This window comes from Sardina pilchardus, chromosome 10 (genome assembly GCF_963854185.1).
Source record: "Sardina pilchardus chromosome 10, fSarPil1.1, whole genome shotgun sequence".
In the NCBI taxonomy this organism is placed as follows: domain Eukaryota; kingdom Metazoa; phylum Chordata; class Actinopteri; order Clupeiformes; family Clupeidae; genus Sardina; species Sardina pilchardus.
In genome coordinates this window covers 17,908,597-17,927,863 of record NC_085003.1, presented here as the reverse complement: position 1 = coordinate 17,927,863, position 19,267 = coordinate 17,908,597, and the positions used below count along the sequence as shown (strand labels likewise).

At 45.5% G+C, this 19,267-nt stretch overlaps 1 protein-coding gene across 1 annotated transcript in view; it reads right to left on the bottom strand.

The window, feature by feature from the left end:
- Window positions 1–18,800, bottom strand: part of si:ch211-266k8.4 (TBC1 domain family member 4) — a 37,484-nt gene extending 18,684 nt beyond the window's left edge. The window contains exons 1-10 of the mRNA XM_062547212.1: window positions 18,525–18,800; window positions 18,347–18,434; window positions 17,945–18,052; window positions 17,152–17,314; window positions 16,872–16,997; window positions 13,942–14,065; window positions 13,661–13,730; window positions 12,250–12,364; window positions 10,943–11,060; window positions 8,305–8,417 (exon numbers count right to left, since the gene is read on the bottom strand). Coding sequence (XP_062403196.1) covers window positions 8,305–8,417; window positions 10,943–11,060; window positions 12,250–12,364; window positions 13,661–13,730; window positions 13,942–14,065; window positions 16,872–16,997; window positions 17,152–17,314; window positions 17,945–18,052; window positions 18,347–18,434; window positions 18,525–18,664 — 1,165 coding nt within the window. The 5' untranslated portion in view covers window positions 18,665–18,800. The remainder of the gene's footprint in view (window positions 1–8,304; window positions 8,418–10,942; window positions 11,061–12,249; window positions 12,365–13,660; window positions 13,731–13,941; window positions 14,066–16,871; window positions 16,998–17,151; window positions 17,315–17,944; window positions 18,053–18,346; window positions 18,435–18,524) is intronic.
- Between the last annotated feature and the right edge of the window lie 467 nt (window positions 18,801–19,267).

Sequence of the window (19,267 nt, the reverse complement as noted above, 5' to 3'; positions counted from 1 at the left end):
CACACACACACACACACACACATACAAAACACTAATTTCACAGCTGGCTGAAAACTGTAGAATAGACACAAGGCATACTTTAGAAAGATACGTCTGAGACCTAAATAAATGAGTGATTACCAACCACTTGGGTTTACCTGGGCATTAAAGGTGTAATTGTAGACCTTGTCCCTAATTTCAGAGGGGGCGAACACAGAGAAAGACAGACATGTTGCTGCAGGAGGAGAATAGACCACACAGCAGGAAGCTAACAAAATACGTCAGGGAACGTTCTTTCGAGTAAACGTCAGTCTAATTGGTCAAGAAACAGCTTCAATTGTTGATTACAAAGGACATAAATGCTTCAAATGCTTATAATTACAAGTAAAAATGCAATTCTTTGGATAGTTTCAATAACTTAACACAAACAGTACAGCTGAAAGATTGAACATTAAATATACGTAGAAAGCAACACTGATGTGAAAATGGCAAATATGAAGAATGACAAGTTTCATCATTGGGCAATGTTAACTTAACCCATCTGGAAGTGTAAATCAAAAGACATTATTTATAAAATTTCCATTCCATTGTTTGGTCTGGCCAGCAAGGTGTTTGAGAAGCAAACACATTTCAAAGGCTAGTCCTATCTGAACCTGCTGAACTCAAGAATAGTCAGGCCCAAATACATTAGTATAATATTACCATGACAACAAAACATCAATAGTGAAAGTTGTATTATACTGTCAAAGAGAAATCTGTGTTGTTGAGAGAAAAGTATTAAAGATAGATAGATAGATACTTTATTGATCCCCAAGGGGAAATTCAAGGTTCCAGCAGCTTAAGACACCACACACAACATACACTACAATGCAAACAGGATGTAAAGCAGCACTATGGAGTTGTGATCTGAAAGTACAAAGCTAAAAACCTAAAGGAATAACTTGCAAACACCATAAAACGGCACAATTGGCACTGATTAATGCTAGGTAGCTAAATGGTGTCTGAGAAACTGTCAGAAAAGCTTTCAGAGAATGATAGTAATACTTAGTGGTATTGTTGCCAAGGAATTGAAAGGAAAGAAAAACGTTCCATCAAAATCCTAAACTCCCTGCTGAAAATCGGCAAGAGGACCAAACAGTTCTCGTGACAGTTGTGAAACTAGTTTCAGGTGATCACTTGTTGCAGCCACTGGCCTTTACTTAAGACATCTCCAGTTCTCCTGCACAAAGGCGCCCAGTGACATGTCAGAGGGTGTGTGCCGTGCCCCATATTCTCTGATTGCCTTTGGAACGTGTGTGAATCTCACCTCGTCGTGAGAAGAGTGGTCATCTTGACGGACACTGGGTGGTGGTGCAACAAAGAGGGGCAGGAGACAGAGGCTGGCCCGGTCCACCAGTGTGTGGGGATCTCTCTATCTATCAATCAACTCCTGCTCATCTCATTGCTGATAGCCATCCATCAGCTGTCACAGCAAAATCAATCACTTGAGGGTGAGATTACAAAGGGGGTATTTAAACACGGTTGAAAATAGACCCCTTAAGTAGGCTATACCTCTGAAAATGTCTACTTCTTGAGTCTCATCTCAAGTAGCAATCAGACTCGCACAGGGACTGCCTTACTGGTGCCAGCTCTCATCAACAAGAAGGGCAAATAATGGCTGTAATCTATCTCGAAGAGATGAAAAATCACCGCACAGGAAAATCCTGATTGCTTGTAGGAAATAGGCATGAAATGTCTTCCCAGCTTGGGGAAAATGTTGCGCTGGAGAAGTGAAGTGAATATACGAGAATCACTGCGCGTTTAAATAATACTGAAGGGAAATGAATGGCCAGGCATATGTGCACGAGTGAACCCTAATGCCCAAACACTCTGAACATTAATCATCCAGGCTCTCAAACAACAACAGCCACGTCCGGGGAGTGGGAAGTCCTCCATTTCAAGAGGTAATCCCGCAATCATTTAAAAACCTTCAGTGGATCTGTTGCCCAGCTTCACCATGACAGAGGCCCTTTTTTAAAAAATCTCTCAATTACGTTGCCTTTGTTTGTTGTTGTGGGGCAGAGCGTAGAGGATTTCTGCTCAGAGAATAGAGAGGGGGGCGTACAAGACGACCGCTTGCCTTAACCCCTGCGACCTGAGCTTTGACCCCACCACACCCTCTTGATACTAGGTTCAGGTTTTAATGGGGCCTTAAGCCTGCGCGGGGGTGAAAGGTCAACATGGAGGCCAAACACTAAACAAGGCCTCTGAGCAGCCGTCGCTATGACCGGAGGGAGAAAAGGTGGGTACCTCTGCATCAGTTTTTCCACCCGCGGGGGTCTTCTTCAAGTCAACACCATCTCTATTAGGCTATCATAATTACAACATTTCCACTGTCAACGGGTAAATTATGATGGGTGTAGTGGCGTCTGTCGCTACCTCTTCAAACCCCAGTGACAGAGGCATGAGATAAGCCCTGCCTCATTTCTGCAGCCGCTACACAACTGGCCTCTGCCTCTGTGTCCATCCACAGCAATTTCAGAGAAATGACATTTTTGGCTTTGGTGAAACAGTGCTGCCCTTCATGACCATGGCTGAGTGTGTGTGTGTGTGTGTGTGTGTGTGTGTGTGTGTGTGTGTGTGTGTGTGCGCGTGCACGCGTGTGTGTGTGTGTGCGCGTGTGCGTGTGCGTGCATGCTTTTGTGTGGATGTGAGATTTAGGACCAAATAACAGACCGTGTCAGCGAGAGAGAGAGAGAGAGGGACAGACCGACTGACAGAGAGAGAGAGAGAGAGAGAGAGAGAGAGAGAGAGAAAGAGAGAGTGCGAGCCTCATCCCTTTGCAGGCCATGATGAGCCGGGTGGCTGCGTAAGAGGATCACGCCCGTGCCTTGAAAGGGACAGTGTCTCCAGATGGCTGACACACTTACACAAGGACTCAGCTGCATTAAAGCTCTGCCCTTTTGTGTCTGCTAAAGACCTTGTCACTTTTTCACCCCTAAATGCTGAAACATCACACATCAGCTCGAATCCTGCCTCACAGCCACTCAAACGAGCCAGAGTCATCATACAGATATTATTCGCTCAATTATGCGTCTCAATTAATTTTTTTGCTCCCTTAAGGAAAGCAGCAGCCACAACTCCCTATCAGCGGCAAGTGGCAGCTACAGTATGCAGCACGCTAGTACTGTAAACGTATGGAATGTCAGACTTTATGCCAAATTACGAAACGTTCGCTTATTACAGCTGACCCTGTCATGATGGGTTCTTATGGTATTACCGGCAAATTCTTTTGAGGAAACAAATCCGGAGTAAGCCCGGCTCAGCTCCAAATGGGCCCGGTCCACCGAGTCCAGCCGGACGGACGAGGGTTCATACGGACACACGGAGGCCGGGCCGCCAGGCAGGCAGGAGGGCAGCACAAAAAGCATTTTAAGCTCCTAACCCCCAGGCCTCTGCGGAGCGCACAAGTCTCATGTTAGCGGCGTGCACGCTCGTAAGCCCCCAGAATAATGCCAAAATCCTGTGTTTCCACAGCCGAGTCAACATTAGCACAGAAGGAAAAACTGAATTATTTAGAGATGTCCTGCTGAGCTCGGTGTTCAAACAGGGTGCAAAGACAGATCCTTCATGCGAACGTCCCACTTCCAGAATAAAAACAGCATGGATGACAGGCAAAAAGAGCTGTCTCAGTTATTTTCTGTGTGGCTGTGATGATGACAACGGCACAAACGCGACAATGTCAGATGACCTCTAACCAGACTATTCCTAGACAGGTCTACAATCAGCATCGCACGCTTCAGGCAGAAGTTTATAAATAGCTCGCGGCTCAAACCAAATATACCTGGAGCACTTTAGTAGCTCAAAAAGTCCAAAGCAAAACGTCAAAGCCAGCCGCAAACATCAAACCATATCCCAACGAGGCCCAGAGAACATTCTCAGGGTCTCTGCGATCTGGGACCTCAGGGGTCATTAGGGGCTCTTGTGTGATTTAAGGGGCAGCATGGGGTACTCTGCCATTGTCGTGGCCGAGCTCAAGGAATTTCACCTCCCTAACCTGTCCGAGGCCTGCTCTAAGCTCCCTGACTGAGCCCGCTGTATAGAGGGGGGGGCTGCTCTCTCATCTCAGCAGCAGACCTGGGGGCCAACAATAGCACTACGGAATATTCCTGTCAGCTGACGGACACGGAGGCGCTCGATTAGCTGCGTGGACAAGTTTGCGCTGCGCTGCGCGTGCGTGCGACATATCCCAAATGACAAAAAAGTGCATTGGAAGCAATTTGATAAAAAGAAAAAAAAAAGCTGAATCACACAGCATATGCTAAGGTTACACAGGAAAAACAGAGGTGCAAGCAGAACTTGAGGTTTGGTGCTGGATCATTCTCACTGCTGCACGAGACAAGGTCGGATCAGCTTCTCTACCCACAGAGTTACAGGCAAATGTCATCAAAAAAACAAAACAAAACAAAAATGCATCTGCCTACCAGACGATACTTCTCAGAGGACACAGAGTCAAGTACTCTGTCACAGCATCAGCTGTCCCACTGAAACTAATCACACCTAGGCAAGCACAGTTCCCATCCTCCCCTCCTCCACAAGGGGCAGATGAATCAAGACCTTGCTAATACACAAAAACAATCGTGACCCGAAGAGACCCCCCCCACCCCAACCCCCCCCCAGGTCTGAGCTGGTGCTGAGGATGAGATCATATGGCAGGAGGTGAACAGACGGCAGCTGAACGAAGCACCTCTGAGGATAAAGAAGCTGCTGAGTCACTGTGCCAGCCAGAGAAGGGGGAAAAAAACACAGAGATGGGGGGAGGGAGGGAGGAGATGGGGGGGGAGGAAGAGAGATAAGGACAGTGACAGAGAGAAAGAGAGATGGGGGGAGAAAAGGGAGAGAGAGAGAGAGAGAGAGAGAGAGAGAGAGAGAGAGAGAGAGAGAGAGAGAGAAAGAGAAAGACTATGGCCAGGCACCGCACCTGCAAGTACTGCCGCGGTTGTGCTGAGGTGGCAGCGCATCCGAGGGCCAGGCGGAGTGGCCAGCTCACACAATGCAATAGTGCTACCTCTGCACAGCGCTCGCTTGCCCCCCCCCCCCCCCCTCCCCTCCCCCCCCCCCCCGAGCCTCGCATTATGGCTGCGTTTAAAAGCCTACAGTGCTCGCACCTTCAAGGTCAGCCTGTGGTGGTTCGTTTAATTAATCTCTGGCCTTTTTACAAAAAGAAAACAGGCCATTAGAGACCGGAAAGTACTTTTTTTTTTTTGCAAACCCCCCCCCCCCTCAAAACAAAACAAATTACACTCATTGAACTGATTAATGATATATTTGTGCCTAGGAGCTACCCTGATAGTGTGCAATGCTGTGCAACACTCCCTCTAAACAGGGATTCGAAGAATGTCCTGGCAAGGTCTACCAACTGCAAAGTGTGAATAGCAATCAAAGTCAAGAACATCAGCTGGACACAAGCCAGCAGATGCAATGCACGTGACCATGGCAAGGTGCCGTGATCATGTGTGCAATGACAAGTAAATGTCCTCACAAGGCTTCAGTTCTTACCCAAGGAAAAGTTGGGCTTCCACCCTGTTACCTGTTTAACTTGCGCACAGACTCTCTCTCCCACACAGTGAGAGGGGCTTGGGAGACAAAAGAGTGGCTGGTCCTTGGCGAGGGAAGGAGCGGTGTACGATTCCAGGCCCTGAGTGAGGGGCTCTGATTATGGGCTGCTGGTGTCTTTGTAAGGCAGCCGGCGCAGACAGACCTGGGGATGACTCACGCTGACTCACAGGGGAGACGGGGCCCGAGCTCCAATGAGCAAATGTGTTGCTGCCAAGGCTTTCAATTAGCTTTACATCGGGGGCCCCCCCCGGATCCACACTGACAATACGGCCCTCGGCAAACACACACACAACACACACACACACACAACACATGCGCACACACACACACACAGGTCTGAGTCACCATCTGGGCCTCTCGGTGCTCTTCTCCTTCGCCCCCAAGCAATGAGTCACACCTAAAACACGCTACGCTACAAAAGTGGGTCTTCCATCATGTCTGTCGGGGAAGACGCCTCGCTGGCTCGAGTCGGGAAAAGACTGTTTTCTAACACCACCAGGCGAGAGTAGAGTAGAGTAGGGTAGGGTAGGGTAGTGTCTCGCAGCGCTCCCCTCATTGTCTGAGAAATACGGGCTTCCAGAAAACAAGGGCTCTCCTTGCAGGGCCAGAGAAGCGCAGTTGAAGGAGGAGGGGGGTGAGGGGGGGGTTACTCTGGGACATCGAAATTCCCTCCTCGGGGGGATGGCAGTTACGCAAGCGATGATGGCAGGGTAAATGAGGGCTCCCTTTCACTCTTACTCTCTCTCCCTCTCTCTCTTTCTCTCTCTCTCTCAGTCTGTACCTATCTCGCTCTCTCTCTCTCTGTCTGTACCTCTCTCTCTCTCTCTCTCTCTCTCTCCCCTTCTCGCTCTCTCTCAGTCTGTACCTATCTCGCTCTCTCTCTCTGTCTGTACCTGTACCTCTCTCTCTCTCTCTCTCTCTCTCACTCTTTCTCTGTCTCTCTCTCTCTCTCTGGGGAAATGACTAGCGGAGGCCCGAGTCAGGACAGGCACAGTCTCACAGCAGATGGGAGCATCTGAGGACCTGGGCACCAGGATCCTCCAGCAAGGGGGCAAGTGCAGTTCTGCACAGTGGCTCCTTTCACTGCAGGTTCACTCTGGATCAGTCTCTCTTGTCTTTCTTTCTCTCTAGCTGTCTGTACCTCTCTCTCTCTCTCTCTTTCTCTCTCTCTTTCTCTTTCCTTCAGCAGTACAAGGATGCTAATGATCCGTGTGATTCATTTTGTCACAGCGAGTTTCGGGAACCCCTGAGATTCACACGGTGAGCCGTGAGTGAGTGAGGAAGTGGGCTACCCACTAAAAAAGTGAATGGGTTGGTGCGGCTGTGGGTTGTGGGTTGTGGGTGGAGGGGAACAAAAGTAGTCAAACAAAGTTGTTCGGAGACAAATCATTTGAATGAAAAAGGACAAATGAATCTGGAAGGTTCAGAGACTTGGGGAGGGGCTGGTGTAGACACTAGTGTAGTGTGTGTGTGTGTGTGTGTGTGTGTATGTGTGTGTGTGTAGAGGGGGGGCAGAGAGGGAGAAACAAAGACAGATAGCAAAAGAGAAGGGAAAAGAAAGGGTATAAGAAGAGAAAAAGAAAGAGACAGGCTCCACTTTCACCCCTCATTAAAGTTAGAGAATCCCTACAAGCCCAAGATGGGGCAGTGGCTGCTATAGCCTTCCCTCTCCCTTTGTCCACGGGCCTGAGCGATAGCGGGCCGATCCAGCGCACACCCAGCCACAGAGCCAGCTTTGTGCTCCGCAGGTAACCGGCCTCCCCGCGGGACCTTGTAAACCTGCCTCTGACATTTAGCGCAGATGTAGGGGAAAAAAACAACAACGTCCTCTTAAACGGCTCGTCCAATCAAACGCACAGCCATCTGGGCACAGCTGCCTATGGGAACGTTGCGTCGGGGACAGCGAGGGGCCTCTCAGGTGTCCTCGTAAAACCATTACACTTGACCTTTAGCGGTCCATTGGCTTATCCGGTTACTGCGCGAGAGAGCACATCCCTGTTGGTTCTGCGCCCTGTACAGTACATACAGATAGGCAGGGTCAGAGCAGGGACAAAAACTATTTAGTTGAGGATTGCTGCAAGAACAACATGGACTGGAATCGTTTGTGCACGTGGGAGGAGAGACAATCAGCTGAGAATCAGAATGAGACGGGGTGTGTGTGTGTGTGTGTGTGTGTGTGTGTGTGTGTGTGTGTGTGAGTGAATGAGTGAGTAAGCAAGAGAGAAAGAGAGCGATAATCTCTGTCTGGGATCTTACACTTAATTAAAATCCAAGTATAATATAACTCTGAGGGTGACCAAAATAAAGACATTGAGGGAGAACAATAGTGTTTGTAAAGAATGGAGTTACAGTTGCACATTGCTGCATTGCGCAATATTAGCAAAGGTGACAGGAAACCTCTGGGCTAATAACGAGTGCCATAAACATTATCTTTTACACAAGTAATCTGTGATAGTTGAAGTGATTGCCTTCATTCTTAGAATAACATGAAATGCCAAGCAAACAACTGTCTATGCTATCTTCTAGATTTAGACACCTAATGTTTGTGAAAGTTTGTTTGCAACTCAACTTCCTGCAGTGAATTACAACACTTCTGACACGTGATGTGTGTGACAACTTACTGTTATAATCCTTTGGTTGGGTAATACACACATACTGTAGGCGAGGGATATTGGTAGGACTGTATATCATAGACACCATACAATGAGAATATGATAGAGTGCCTACCTTTGCGAAGGTCTTCTCCTGCATTCTCCAGGACCAGGGTGGCCATACACTTCACCTCAGACTCCTGGATGTCAGTGGCCCATAAGGCCGGAACCAGAACATGGTGCTTTGAGCTGCAGGAAAAGAAGGAATGTCGATTAACATAATATTACTTAAAGAAGCCGTTGAAATAGTAAAATTGTAACCCTACCACAATACCATTCATCATTTCATTGTTGTTTATTGTTATTTTCTAAGTAGGTGTTCTAACGAAAAATAATTAATTTTGTATTTCCTAAGTGCTCAGGCAGAAACTGCTTCAAAGTCTTGAACTCGGCTTCCTCCCATGTATGATGATGTGAGACTCAGACACTTTGAGGTGCCCTGCGGGCGAAATCAGGACAAGATGTACAGTGAATCCATGTGAGCAGCCAAGCAGAATACAATGAGAAAGAAAGAAAAAGAAGTGAAGAGAGAGAGAGAGAGAGAAGAGAGAAGAAGAGAGAATATCTTAATCTCACATGAGAGTGGAGATTAGATTGGGTGCTCCCCTCAGATAACCTTCAGTGATTTGGATATGAATGAAAACAATCAGGAGTTCAAAACAAGGCAAACAGCCTATAGGTAAAAAATAGGTACCATGTTGTCACTGACTGCACGAGTCTGAACAGGTTCAGTAGTCAACCAACAGGAAAATGAGAATCTGCCCTTGTTGTTATCAAACAGGGAATGTCACTACAAACGTTACGTAAGGTTTCATGAGAAAAAAGAGGCGTGTATGTGTGTATAGGGAGGGGTTCTCCACAGTGACTGTCACTGAAACATTGCAAACAAACAATCTGTCAGGTCTTTAGGCAGGTCAGTGTCAGTGGAGAGGGCGGGCTCTCGCTCTCTCTCTCTCTCTTTCGCTCTCTCTCGCTTGCACTCTCTCTCTCTCTCTCTCTTTTTGTTTTGATGTTATATGCCACATTTCATCATTCATCCACCATTTTTCAACACATCTGGCTTCATTACACTTCATCACACCGTCGCAGGGGTTGGAGGTAGTGGCAAGTGTGAGAACCCATTTTTGGCGCACACCGCTGAGACTAAACATCCACTGTGGTTCGCAGCACCTTGATCTTTAACGTGTAGCGGGCATTCACTCTCGCTCTTTTCCATTTCCCATTTCTCACCGAGAGAATGAGATGCGGTTTCAGGCAGTAAAGGGAGCTCTGGCCTTGGAAACAGGGAAAGCACTTAGCCGTGACCTTGCTGGCGTACACGCACACACACACACGCACGTACGCGCGCGCACACACACACACACACACACACACACACACACACACACACACAACACACACAGACAAGAACCTGAAACCCCACACACCTACACTCAGGAAGAGTTTAGTGCCCACAAGTTAATTACAGACATCCGCAATTATTAAAAAAAAGAAGTTCCACAACCAAAATGAAACCACCTAGAGATAGGATTCTCAATGTAATGGCATTCTACAATAGCCCAATGGCATGACACACACATATAAACAGAGAAAAAAGTTTTACTAATTTAACAATAAATTGTTCGCCTGTTGTCAAGCCAATGTTTAGGGGAGGAAAGGGTGTTAGTAGGGGTTTTATCAAGCTCAGTTTAAGAAACAATACTGGTCATCATCTATTTAAAATTGCAAAGGGCATGATGAATCTGGATTTCTTGGGACAATACGGCATGGGCAAAGCTGGACAGGGCGAACGTAAACACCCAGAGCCAACCCACAACAAAACCCCACAAACTGGGCCAAACAGCACTGTTGCCATAACTACTCCCCCAGACATTCAAACAAAGCGCCGATTAGAAAAGGGCCCTAACTCGGAACAATGACAAGTCACCCCAACTTGCCAATAAAAGCTTTGCTTGCTGTCAAGTCTGTCCTGAGTCCAAGCAGTAGACCCTCTGTGTAGCGGCCTCTACGTTGTCTTCTTATACCCAGCACAAGTAAGCCTTTATTCCAAGATCACAATAGAAAGTCTTAGATAAAGGATGACTCTGTCAGGCATTTGCACATAAATAATGTAATAGGATTCAAAATACAAATCTTGAGAGAATAACTTCTAATATCCAAAAACAAGGAAGTGGTTGTGTTATTCATTTCACTTTGTTGAGTGGAGCAGGATTTGTTTAATTTGTTGATTCATATTCTGTCAATTCAGGATTACCATCATGGTTCACTGAATGGTTAAGAACTCATTTTTCATTTATGCCCATCTGGGACAGAGCCCTTGGGATTTGTGCTTGCTCCCAGCATCAAAATGCTCTTTGCATATTGGTGGAAAAATTGGAAAGCCTTGAAAAGCAATTTCACTTTTGTCACCGCAACAACCCCCTGCACAAACGCAGCCAGGCTTTGTGAGAATAGAGCACACCTTCTTTTTCTGCACACATGCGCTTCTTTGTTATGTTAGCCCCATGCATGCAATGGTTTATCAGAGCAAGCGTTCCATGGTCTGTGACCGTTCCCACAACAAATTCAGCCCATGACTACACTTGAGTACTGTGTGTGTGTGTGTGTGTGTGTGTGTGTGTGAGAGAGGGGGTGGGGGTGTTGTAAGTGCTGTTGCAGAGTGAGTGAGGCATGGGGTGGGGTGGGGTGGGGTGGGGTGGGGCGGGACGACTCACAATTCCACAGGTACCCGGAGCAGAAGGTTCTGCATGGTGGTATGGTCGGTCAGGGCCATCAGACGCGATTCCAGCAGGGACATGATGGCAAGACCGGCACGGAATACACCTACCAGTCCTGAATAAAGAGAAAGAGAAAGAGAAACGGGAGAGGGAGAAAGAATGAAACAAGAGACACAGAAAGAGAAAGAGAGAGAGAGAGAGAGAGAATGAAACAGGGAGAAGGTGGAGAAGAAAAGAGGATGGGGTGTGAGGTGACAGAGAGGTGACCTAACTAAGTTCTGACATTCTGGTTATTGTACATGGGGACATGAGATTATTGTTCATAAGACCTGGCAAACAGAAACAACAGTACAGTAACCACCTAAAGAAGCTGGCTAACTGGCTAGCTTGCTAACTGATTTTGTATTTTGGTTTCGGACCCAGTGCAGTAGAGTGTTTAGCTACCAGAGAGGACAGATGTGTTTAACTTTATTTGAGCATGTTACAAAACTCGTCACTGACAAATTATACCTCAACAACAGTAAATCATCTACATACTGTAGGGATCATACCATTACAAACCCCTTCCCAGCCTCCATTACCTAAAGCAACTACTTTAAACAAATACAGGGGCCTTGCAGTAACAGAGACGTGTATGGGAGTAATTTGTTCCTGTCCATGCTAACACTGCGGTGCCTCCCAGGTGAGCTTTGTGGGCGAGCGCTGATGCATTGAGACCTCTGCTCAGGGAGGTGGACAGCTTCTCTCCCGCGGGACAATAGAGGCCGGCCGGGAGGCCGAGCGTAAACAAGCGCTAACGCTAACGTGAGCGGCGCCACGGACCACTGATCCTCTACAACTCAGGACGGCTTTTGAGTTAATTCCACGTGAGTGTGTGGTCTGCCAAACCATCAACAGCAATAACAACAACCCGAAAAAAAAAAAACTAACATTTTTGGCAGACAAGCTTAATGACTGCTGCCACAAAACACAGAGCAGGATACCCGATAAACAAGCAAAGTTGCTCAAGCAAGGCTGAAGTTCTCCCGTGCTTCTCTGCCAAGATAACTGCTCAGCTAAGCAGTCTAGATACTGCAGTTATGCCTCAGATTTATTGCTCTCGTGCAACAGTAATAACCTCCTCACTTACGCACCTGGACAGTATCAGTTTTGAACTTTTTTTTTTTTTTTTAAAAAGGCAGAAAAGGCAGGTCTTTGACTTTCTTGTGTCCTCACTGTGATGAGCTCCAGCACAGTATTTAAGCAATGACAAAATGACAGTCCTGCACAGGTCAGAGAGATCATGAATAATGGAGCTGTAGTACCCTGGAGCATGACGAGGTCCCAGATGGCCAGCGCCGAGTCCCAGCACGGCAGGGAGGTGAAGAGAGCCAGGAACCAGGGCTGCACGTAGTGTAGAGACATCACCCCACAGTCCTCCTGGACAGAGCATAGAACACGAGTGGTCAGAACAGGGCCACACATAAGCACAGTCAGGATCACATGAGGACAAAAGCGCCTAACATCCACTTTTGCCTCTGAATGGTCACAGAGTTCCTGACCATTCAGGATATAGCCTGTGTTTGAGTGAATGACCTTGAAAAAAAAGACAACTATGCAGCTGAATTAAAATGAGATGGCACTGTTATTAAGTCTAACCCCTCTTAATCCGCAATAATGTCTAGAACAGCACTCTGCAATCTCTACTGATGGGCAGTTTTTTTTTGTTTTCCCTCTCCCATTCATATCAGCTAAGAGGTGCAGACTCAGGGTGTGAGGCTGATGATCAGGGGTGATGAGCAGGGAGAAATAAAGTCACGACATCATCCACTCAAGTGCATGAGCCCCCCCCCCCCCCCCCCCCCCCCCCACACACACACACACACACATACACACCACCATCCCCCATACACACACACACATATAAAACACAATGATTCTGCAGCCTTTCTGCCTCGGAGCTGCTGAGTCAACTTGAAAAGGCAGAAGTTCCCTTAAGACATACTCATGCGGCACAAACGACAGCCAGCTCCCGGAGGAGAGCGGAAGACCTGCCTAACGAGGACCTGGGTGAGGTCATTTTGAAAGAGGAATGGGGGTGATCATCCTCGGTAAAGGAGAAGGATCAAAGCAACTGCAACATTTCTCCCCCTGATGAAAACGAAAGGATTCATATGAAGGCTTCCAACTCTAACTCAACAGCCATTTACACGTTGTCATCTTTAATTCATTGCAAGCCCAAACAGTGATTCAGGAAGAGCAAGAGCATGTTTTATTCTCTATGCATTGTAGTGAAAAGGAATGACTGTGTGTGTGTGTGTGTGTGTGTGTGTGTGTGTGTGTGTGTGATAGAGAGATAGAGAGATACAGAAAGACAGAGAGAAAGAGTGACCGAGTGAGTGAGCGAGTGAGACAGAGAAAGTGAGGGAATGTGTGTGTGTGTGTGTGTGTGTGTGTGTGTGAGAGAGAGAGAGAGAAAGAGTGTGAGTGAGAATAAGTCGGTGTGTGTACAGTATACTCTGAGGAAATCTGAGCTCCCTTCACCAGCAGAAGCAGAGCTGCTCGCCAGATGGGATCCAGTGAGTGGACGAGGACCTCTGGTTACCGCCAGCCCTCCACTGCTTTAGCCAGCAAGCTCAAATCACCACTAAACTGCTCATTCTGCCAACGTGCTAAGTGGACAGACCAACCCTCATCAAAGAATACAAGTGGACACACGCATGGGCACATACTGACCATGTGCTGTGACAGTGAAGGTCTCCTGTGTTTAAGGAGCTGGTGAAAGACTGCAGCCTGATGTTGGATTCTGCACAAAACAAAATAAAAACCATGAAAATTAGAAAAGCTAAGCAGAGTTGTCAAATACAGTAAGTTCTGATTTAACCTGGGACTATGGCCTACTCTCAAAGCAGATTTGAGGGATGCTCATGAGTAAAACATATTACTTCAGAGGCATCAAGCTACAGTATGGTGTCAGCTTAAAAGCTTAAGAAAAGGGTCTCTAAGCACATTCATACTTCTCCGATGAAAGGTCAAAAAGCTCAGATAGGTATTTTGGCTCCCGGAGAAGAACAACCAGGGCCCAGAATGCCTCCTCCTCACTCAGGTGCATGAGAAGAACTGCAGCGATGCAGGACATTCCTAAATACAGAAAACAGAAGATAAATAACCTGTTGGGTATGTCAGAGGGACAGAGGGAAATGGATATGTACAATGTTTGTGATCGTTCTGTCAGTCTGCATGGGGGCCTCTATGGCCCTCTACTGCCCCCAGCTGTCTTCAAGAGGTACAACCACATATCAAGACAGTATTATGGTCCCTAAGCAAGAGAGATTGCTGAATTTAATCATCAAAAATATTTCAACCATTTACTGTATATAGCTGTAGTGTGCTTATGATATTTTCTAAAACTAGTGAGCGGACTACCTAAAAAGCACTGTGTACTCCAACAACAGTATGCCCGCCACTGATAAAAGAATGGTAGCATGTGGTTGTCTTTTGGTAACATTGGCGACATTGAGCTGTGAGAGCTTCTCCAACATTCCAGCTGGCTTTCTGACCAGAACCACAGAACTGGACACTACACAGCCTGGGGCCGTAGTAGCAACGACAGCGCTATTGTGTGCTGCACCATCTACTGAAATGGAAGATAATACCAAAACCAGTTGTGCCTACAAAAACAACCATCAATAGGTGGTAAATTCCTGCATAGCGTTTCTGAATAACCTCCACTCATCATGAATTTCAGCCATGCATGCTCAAGACTAAGAGTAGTCTTATTTGGGAAAATATTCCATTTGTTTCTCATTAATATGCTGGTATGTTGGAGCCAATCCCTTGATTATCCCTGAAACCACGTACAAATCTAATAAATATTCCCTCAAAAATTCCCTAAATAATAGGGAGAGTTTCTGTTTCTACCAAATTACATGTGCCACCGAATGTATCCAGTGAAAATGTAACTACAAAACACAACTGCAAGATAGAGAGCATACAGTAACATAACCAAACCACATGCTTGTTGTTCGGACTTAAGGTGATTCAGATAAGAATGAGCATGATGATTTGATCCCTTTGCTTTTGTTATGATCAAAGTGCTTAAAACATGGATTAAAGTGAAAAAAACTCATCTGACTGAAAAAATTTTGTCCAAAAAAAAAAAAATTGACACACGCAAGTGAGGCAAATCAAAGGGCCTTAGCGTAGACCTACATAAAATAGGGCCATACAGACTAATTGTACCCTCCGTTTACAATTAACACATTTTAAAGTAGGCCTAGCTATTCAATACTGCACACTGTTGCTTATTAAGAGTGCTCCGAGAGCCGGCCATAGCCCATTGGCCAAATAGGGGGTTGGGGGTGTCACTGTCGGGGGTGTCACTGTCACCCCCGAGAAAATTTATTAAATACTGTTATGTAAATGCATAAATTCTGTGCACTTTCAGTCAGAGATTAGGGCCAGCATTATGCCTTAAATGCATGTATGTCTCCAAAACATTGAAAACAATTAAAACTCACAGCCATTGGTTAACCGTCAGATAGGCCTCTGTTATTGAGGATTTGGAATAATTGATTTGAAATGTAATATGCTAAAGAATTCTGATGTTTTCTGATGTCAGGATATAATTTGGTGTAACTTTACTTAGTGTGATTAGGTGACATGTTGTTTAATTAAAGGTGCATGTCACTTTAAGACGTTTTAGTTGTTGGGTAAGAACGTGATGCACGGCAGAAATGTTAGGAGTTCCACGGTATTTCTGACCGTGTTGGTCGTGTCAATTGTATGAGAACTGTGCTGTTTGTTACAATAAACATTCAAGAATATTAACTGGAAGACAAGACGTTTTTAAAAGAACACGCGTCAGTCATAGGACTCCTATTATATTTCGTTTATTGGAAACGGACCTACGACTTTCTCTTTGAAGAAGACAAATTAGGCAAACTGTATAGACATAGCCTAAGCTACTGGATCCTTTTGAATTGTATAAATTAACCTTGTTGGCTTATTATAATTATTTTTAGAGAAATTAGCAGTTAAACTAAACAGTAGGATAGCCTAATAGTGGCGTGGCGCAGACACACACTTTTCCGTTGTCTGTCTCTGCGTTTCGGGCGCACCCGACTCTATTAATAATGACCGAAAGTAGGCTATATCCATGTTCTTTTTGACTATTCATCTTTAAGCTCCCCAACACTGCCGACCTCTAAGTAGTCTAATTTGATGAGATCGGGGAACTAGCGAGTGCGGACAAGAAGTCATCGCAAACAACGCAGAACTTTACGCAGTTAGTGCGTGGATGTCCTGAAGCTATTCTATAGCTTACTATTACAACTGGCGAAACTACTGTTTATTTTCATTTTACGTTTATGAAGAATAATTAGCCCAAATCATAGTCTAATTAAACCGAAAAAACGACAGCTTTCCTGAACTTCTGCAAAGCTTGTTTAACCTACAAAAGCCTAATAGGCTATGTTAAGCATGCGGCTCCAAAGTAGGCTATAAATCAAGACTGTTCTTTCATCTGTTTCAATTGGCCTTTCTCTCGTTTATTATTGTATCATTATGATGATGATGATGATATTATTAGTAGTAGCAGCCTAATAGTGGCAGTAGCCTAATGTTCATCAACGCAGTTGCACGAACGCATTTATTTATTTATTTTGCGCACAACGAAGATTTTAACATAGGCTAAAACACAGGCCTATCACAAAGCAGGGTTCAAGGTTCAACAAGAGGTGTAACCATCACTGCAGCTTGCAAGGGAGATCGCGCAGCGCCGCGCAGCGCCCCGCAGCGCACCGCCCCCCCCCCCCCCCCCCCCCCCCAACCAATATTTTCTCCCCGTATCTGCATCAATCTCATCATTGACCTCTAGCGCCTCCGGTTGACGGAAATCCGTCATATGACGGAAAACTTTAATCCATGGCTTAAAATCACATCTTACCTTGGCTGTAACCAATCTGAGGGTTGTACTTGGCATAGACAGTGAGAATCCGGAAGAGCTTGGCTTGGCCTTCAATGGCTTCAGGACTTTCTCCCATGAGCGAGCGGTGTGTTGGAAATGACCTCTCTGCAAGTGACAATGAAACAGTGAAAGTTATTCTTTTTATTATAAAATCATCATCATCATCATTATTCAAGTAAAGGAACATGTTGCATTCTTTGTGGCTAAATATGTTATTATCTGTCATTTAGATGAAATTGCACTATTATTAAGCACTCACGCAGCTCCTGTGCTATCTGGTGGAAGAGCGCCACCTCCTGGCTGCAGAAGGCCAGTGCAGGAGACGCCCGGGCCGGGCTGAGTGTGCTGCTGAGAGAGGACAGGATGCTGTACTCACTCACTCCCAGATCAACCAGGGGTTTGCGGATCTCATCCAAGCAAGCCTTCAAAAGCACAAAGTCTCCAGCTTTAAAATGCAGTTATTAGAAAAGAAGCCTTTCACTTAGGTGGGTGTGCATGCACACACACACACACACACACGCACACGCACACGCACACGCACACGCACACGCACACGCACACGCACACGCACACACACACACACACACACACACACACACACACACACACACACACACACACACAATAAGAATTTGTCCATAAGATATTCAGTGTTCAAGTTAAATAATCTAATACAAAACTATATACAGAGTAAATACACAGACCAGCACACTGTATGCTACTACAATGTAATCTGGGTCTGTGGTTATAAAGGAACAGAACAAATCATTGTGCATAGTAGTTCATTTTAAGTATCAAAGTTATGTAGTACACTGATAACTCATTTACAGTTTCTGCTTAATGCACAACCCAAATTTGTTGCAGCCTCATTTTGTCCTAAAATGTATTTATGTCACATCAATGAAGCAGAGGGAAAAAATAGCAAGTGCCAGTCACATGATTCTGGATTGTAAAAGGAGTTGCATAGAGGCAGTATGCTTGCTTGTATGTATGTATGTATGTATGTATGTATGTATGTATGTATGTATGTATGTATGTATGTATGCTACAACCTGGTAGTTGAAGACATCAGATTCCCTGATAGAGTCAAGGTTGAGCAAGCACTTCCATACTCTTCCTCGCAACGAAGGAGGAATCCCCATTCTGATGAAGCGCTCAATCTGAAAGAAGGGAAGAACAGTTTGTGAGTGGAGTGTACTCAAAGGCAGGGGTCACAAGACTGTTTAACATTTTCCAGAATCCAGATCAAGTTTTTAAAACTGCATCAGTAAGTCAGTAAGTAAAAGTGCAACAACAATAATAAAAAAAAACGGCTAAAAAGAGTAGAATTCTCCTAGGTCTAGGACCTGGTCTCACTTGATCTAGATTACTGGAACTGACTAAACGTTTGTGGGTTTACACAGATTGGAATTGGATTGGAATGCTTATTGATTGAGTAAAGACAAAAATAATACCTGGCTCCGACAAATAAAACTGGACCCGTTCCAATAGCTCAACAGTTCGCATAACTGTTTCACTCTTATGGCGTCTGCTTGAGGGTAACTGTGAAAGGAGAGTTATGATATTTTTATCTGACACAACCGCGTATCAATCACTGAGATATGTTTCATGCACATTAGACTAGTATGCTACCTGTATTCATGAGATCGGTGTTGCAATTTTTGCTCCTTCTTTTTGCTGAGCGCAAAACCAAATTCATCGAAATCCAAGTTACTTGCACGCCTTTTGATAATTGGAGTCCTGTTGCTAGAGGTGCTGCTTCGTCTCCTCATTCTTAAAACGAATTGTTACACTTACAAACAAGCAGTTGTTTTTTAATTTTATTGAATGACTTTAACTGAATATAAGGATCAAAGTCCCTGTTTTTCCTGTTTGTCGCAATCGCAACATTCAAAATATCCCGCTGTTTGGTCGCGCCCACTTTCTGTAATTGTCCAGTCTGAATTGTCATTGGGCAAGCCTGGGCAAGCCCGAACAAAATGCATTTCAATTTTGTTGGAAGCACATGCACGAAGACACACACGCGTCACCTGCTGGAGTGGAGTGCGTAGCTTGATAACATTTCTTTACACAGCAATTTGCTCTGTGCGATTCGCTATAATAATTCGAATTATGCGAATAATAATCATCATCATCATCACCATCATCATCATCATCATCATCATCATCATCATCATCATCATCATCATCATCATCATCATCATCATCATCATCATCATCATCATCAACAACAACTTCTGAAAGCAGACACGCGTCCAAACGTCATGGATGCAACCAACTGTTTCCACTAGATGTCATGGTATACCGCAGTAGGCTTTTAGAAACCTGTCATGGCTTTGGCCTACCGCAGTGAGGGCTTTCAGAAACCTGTTGGT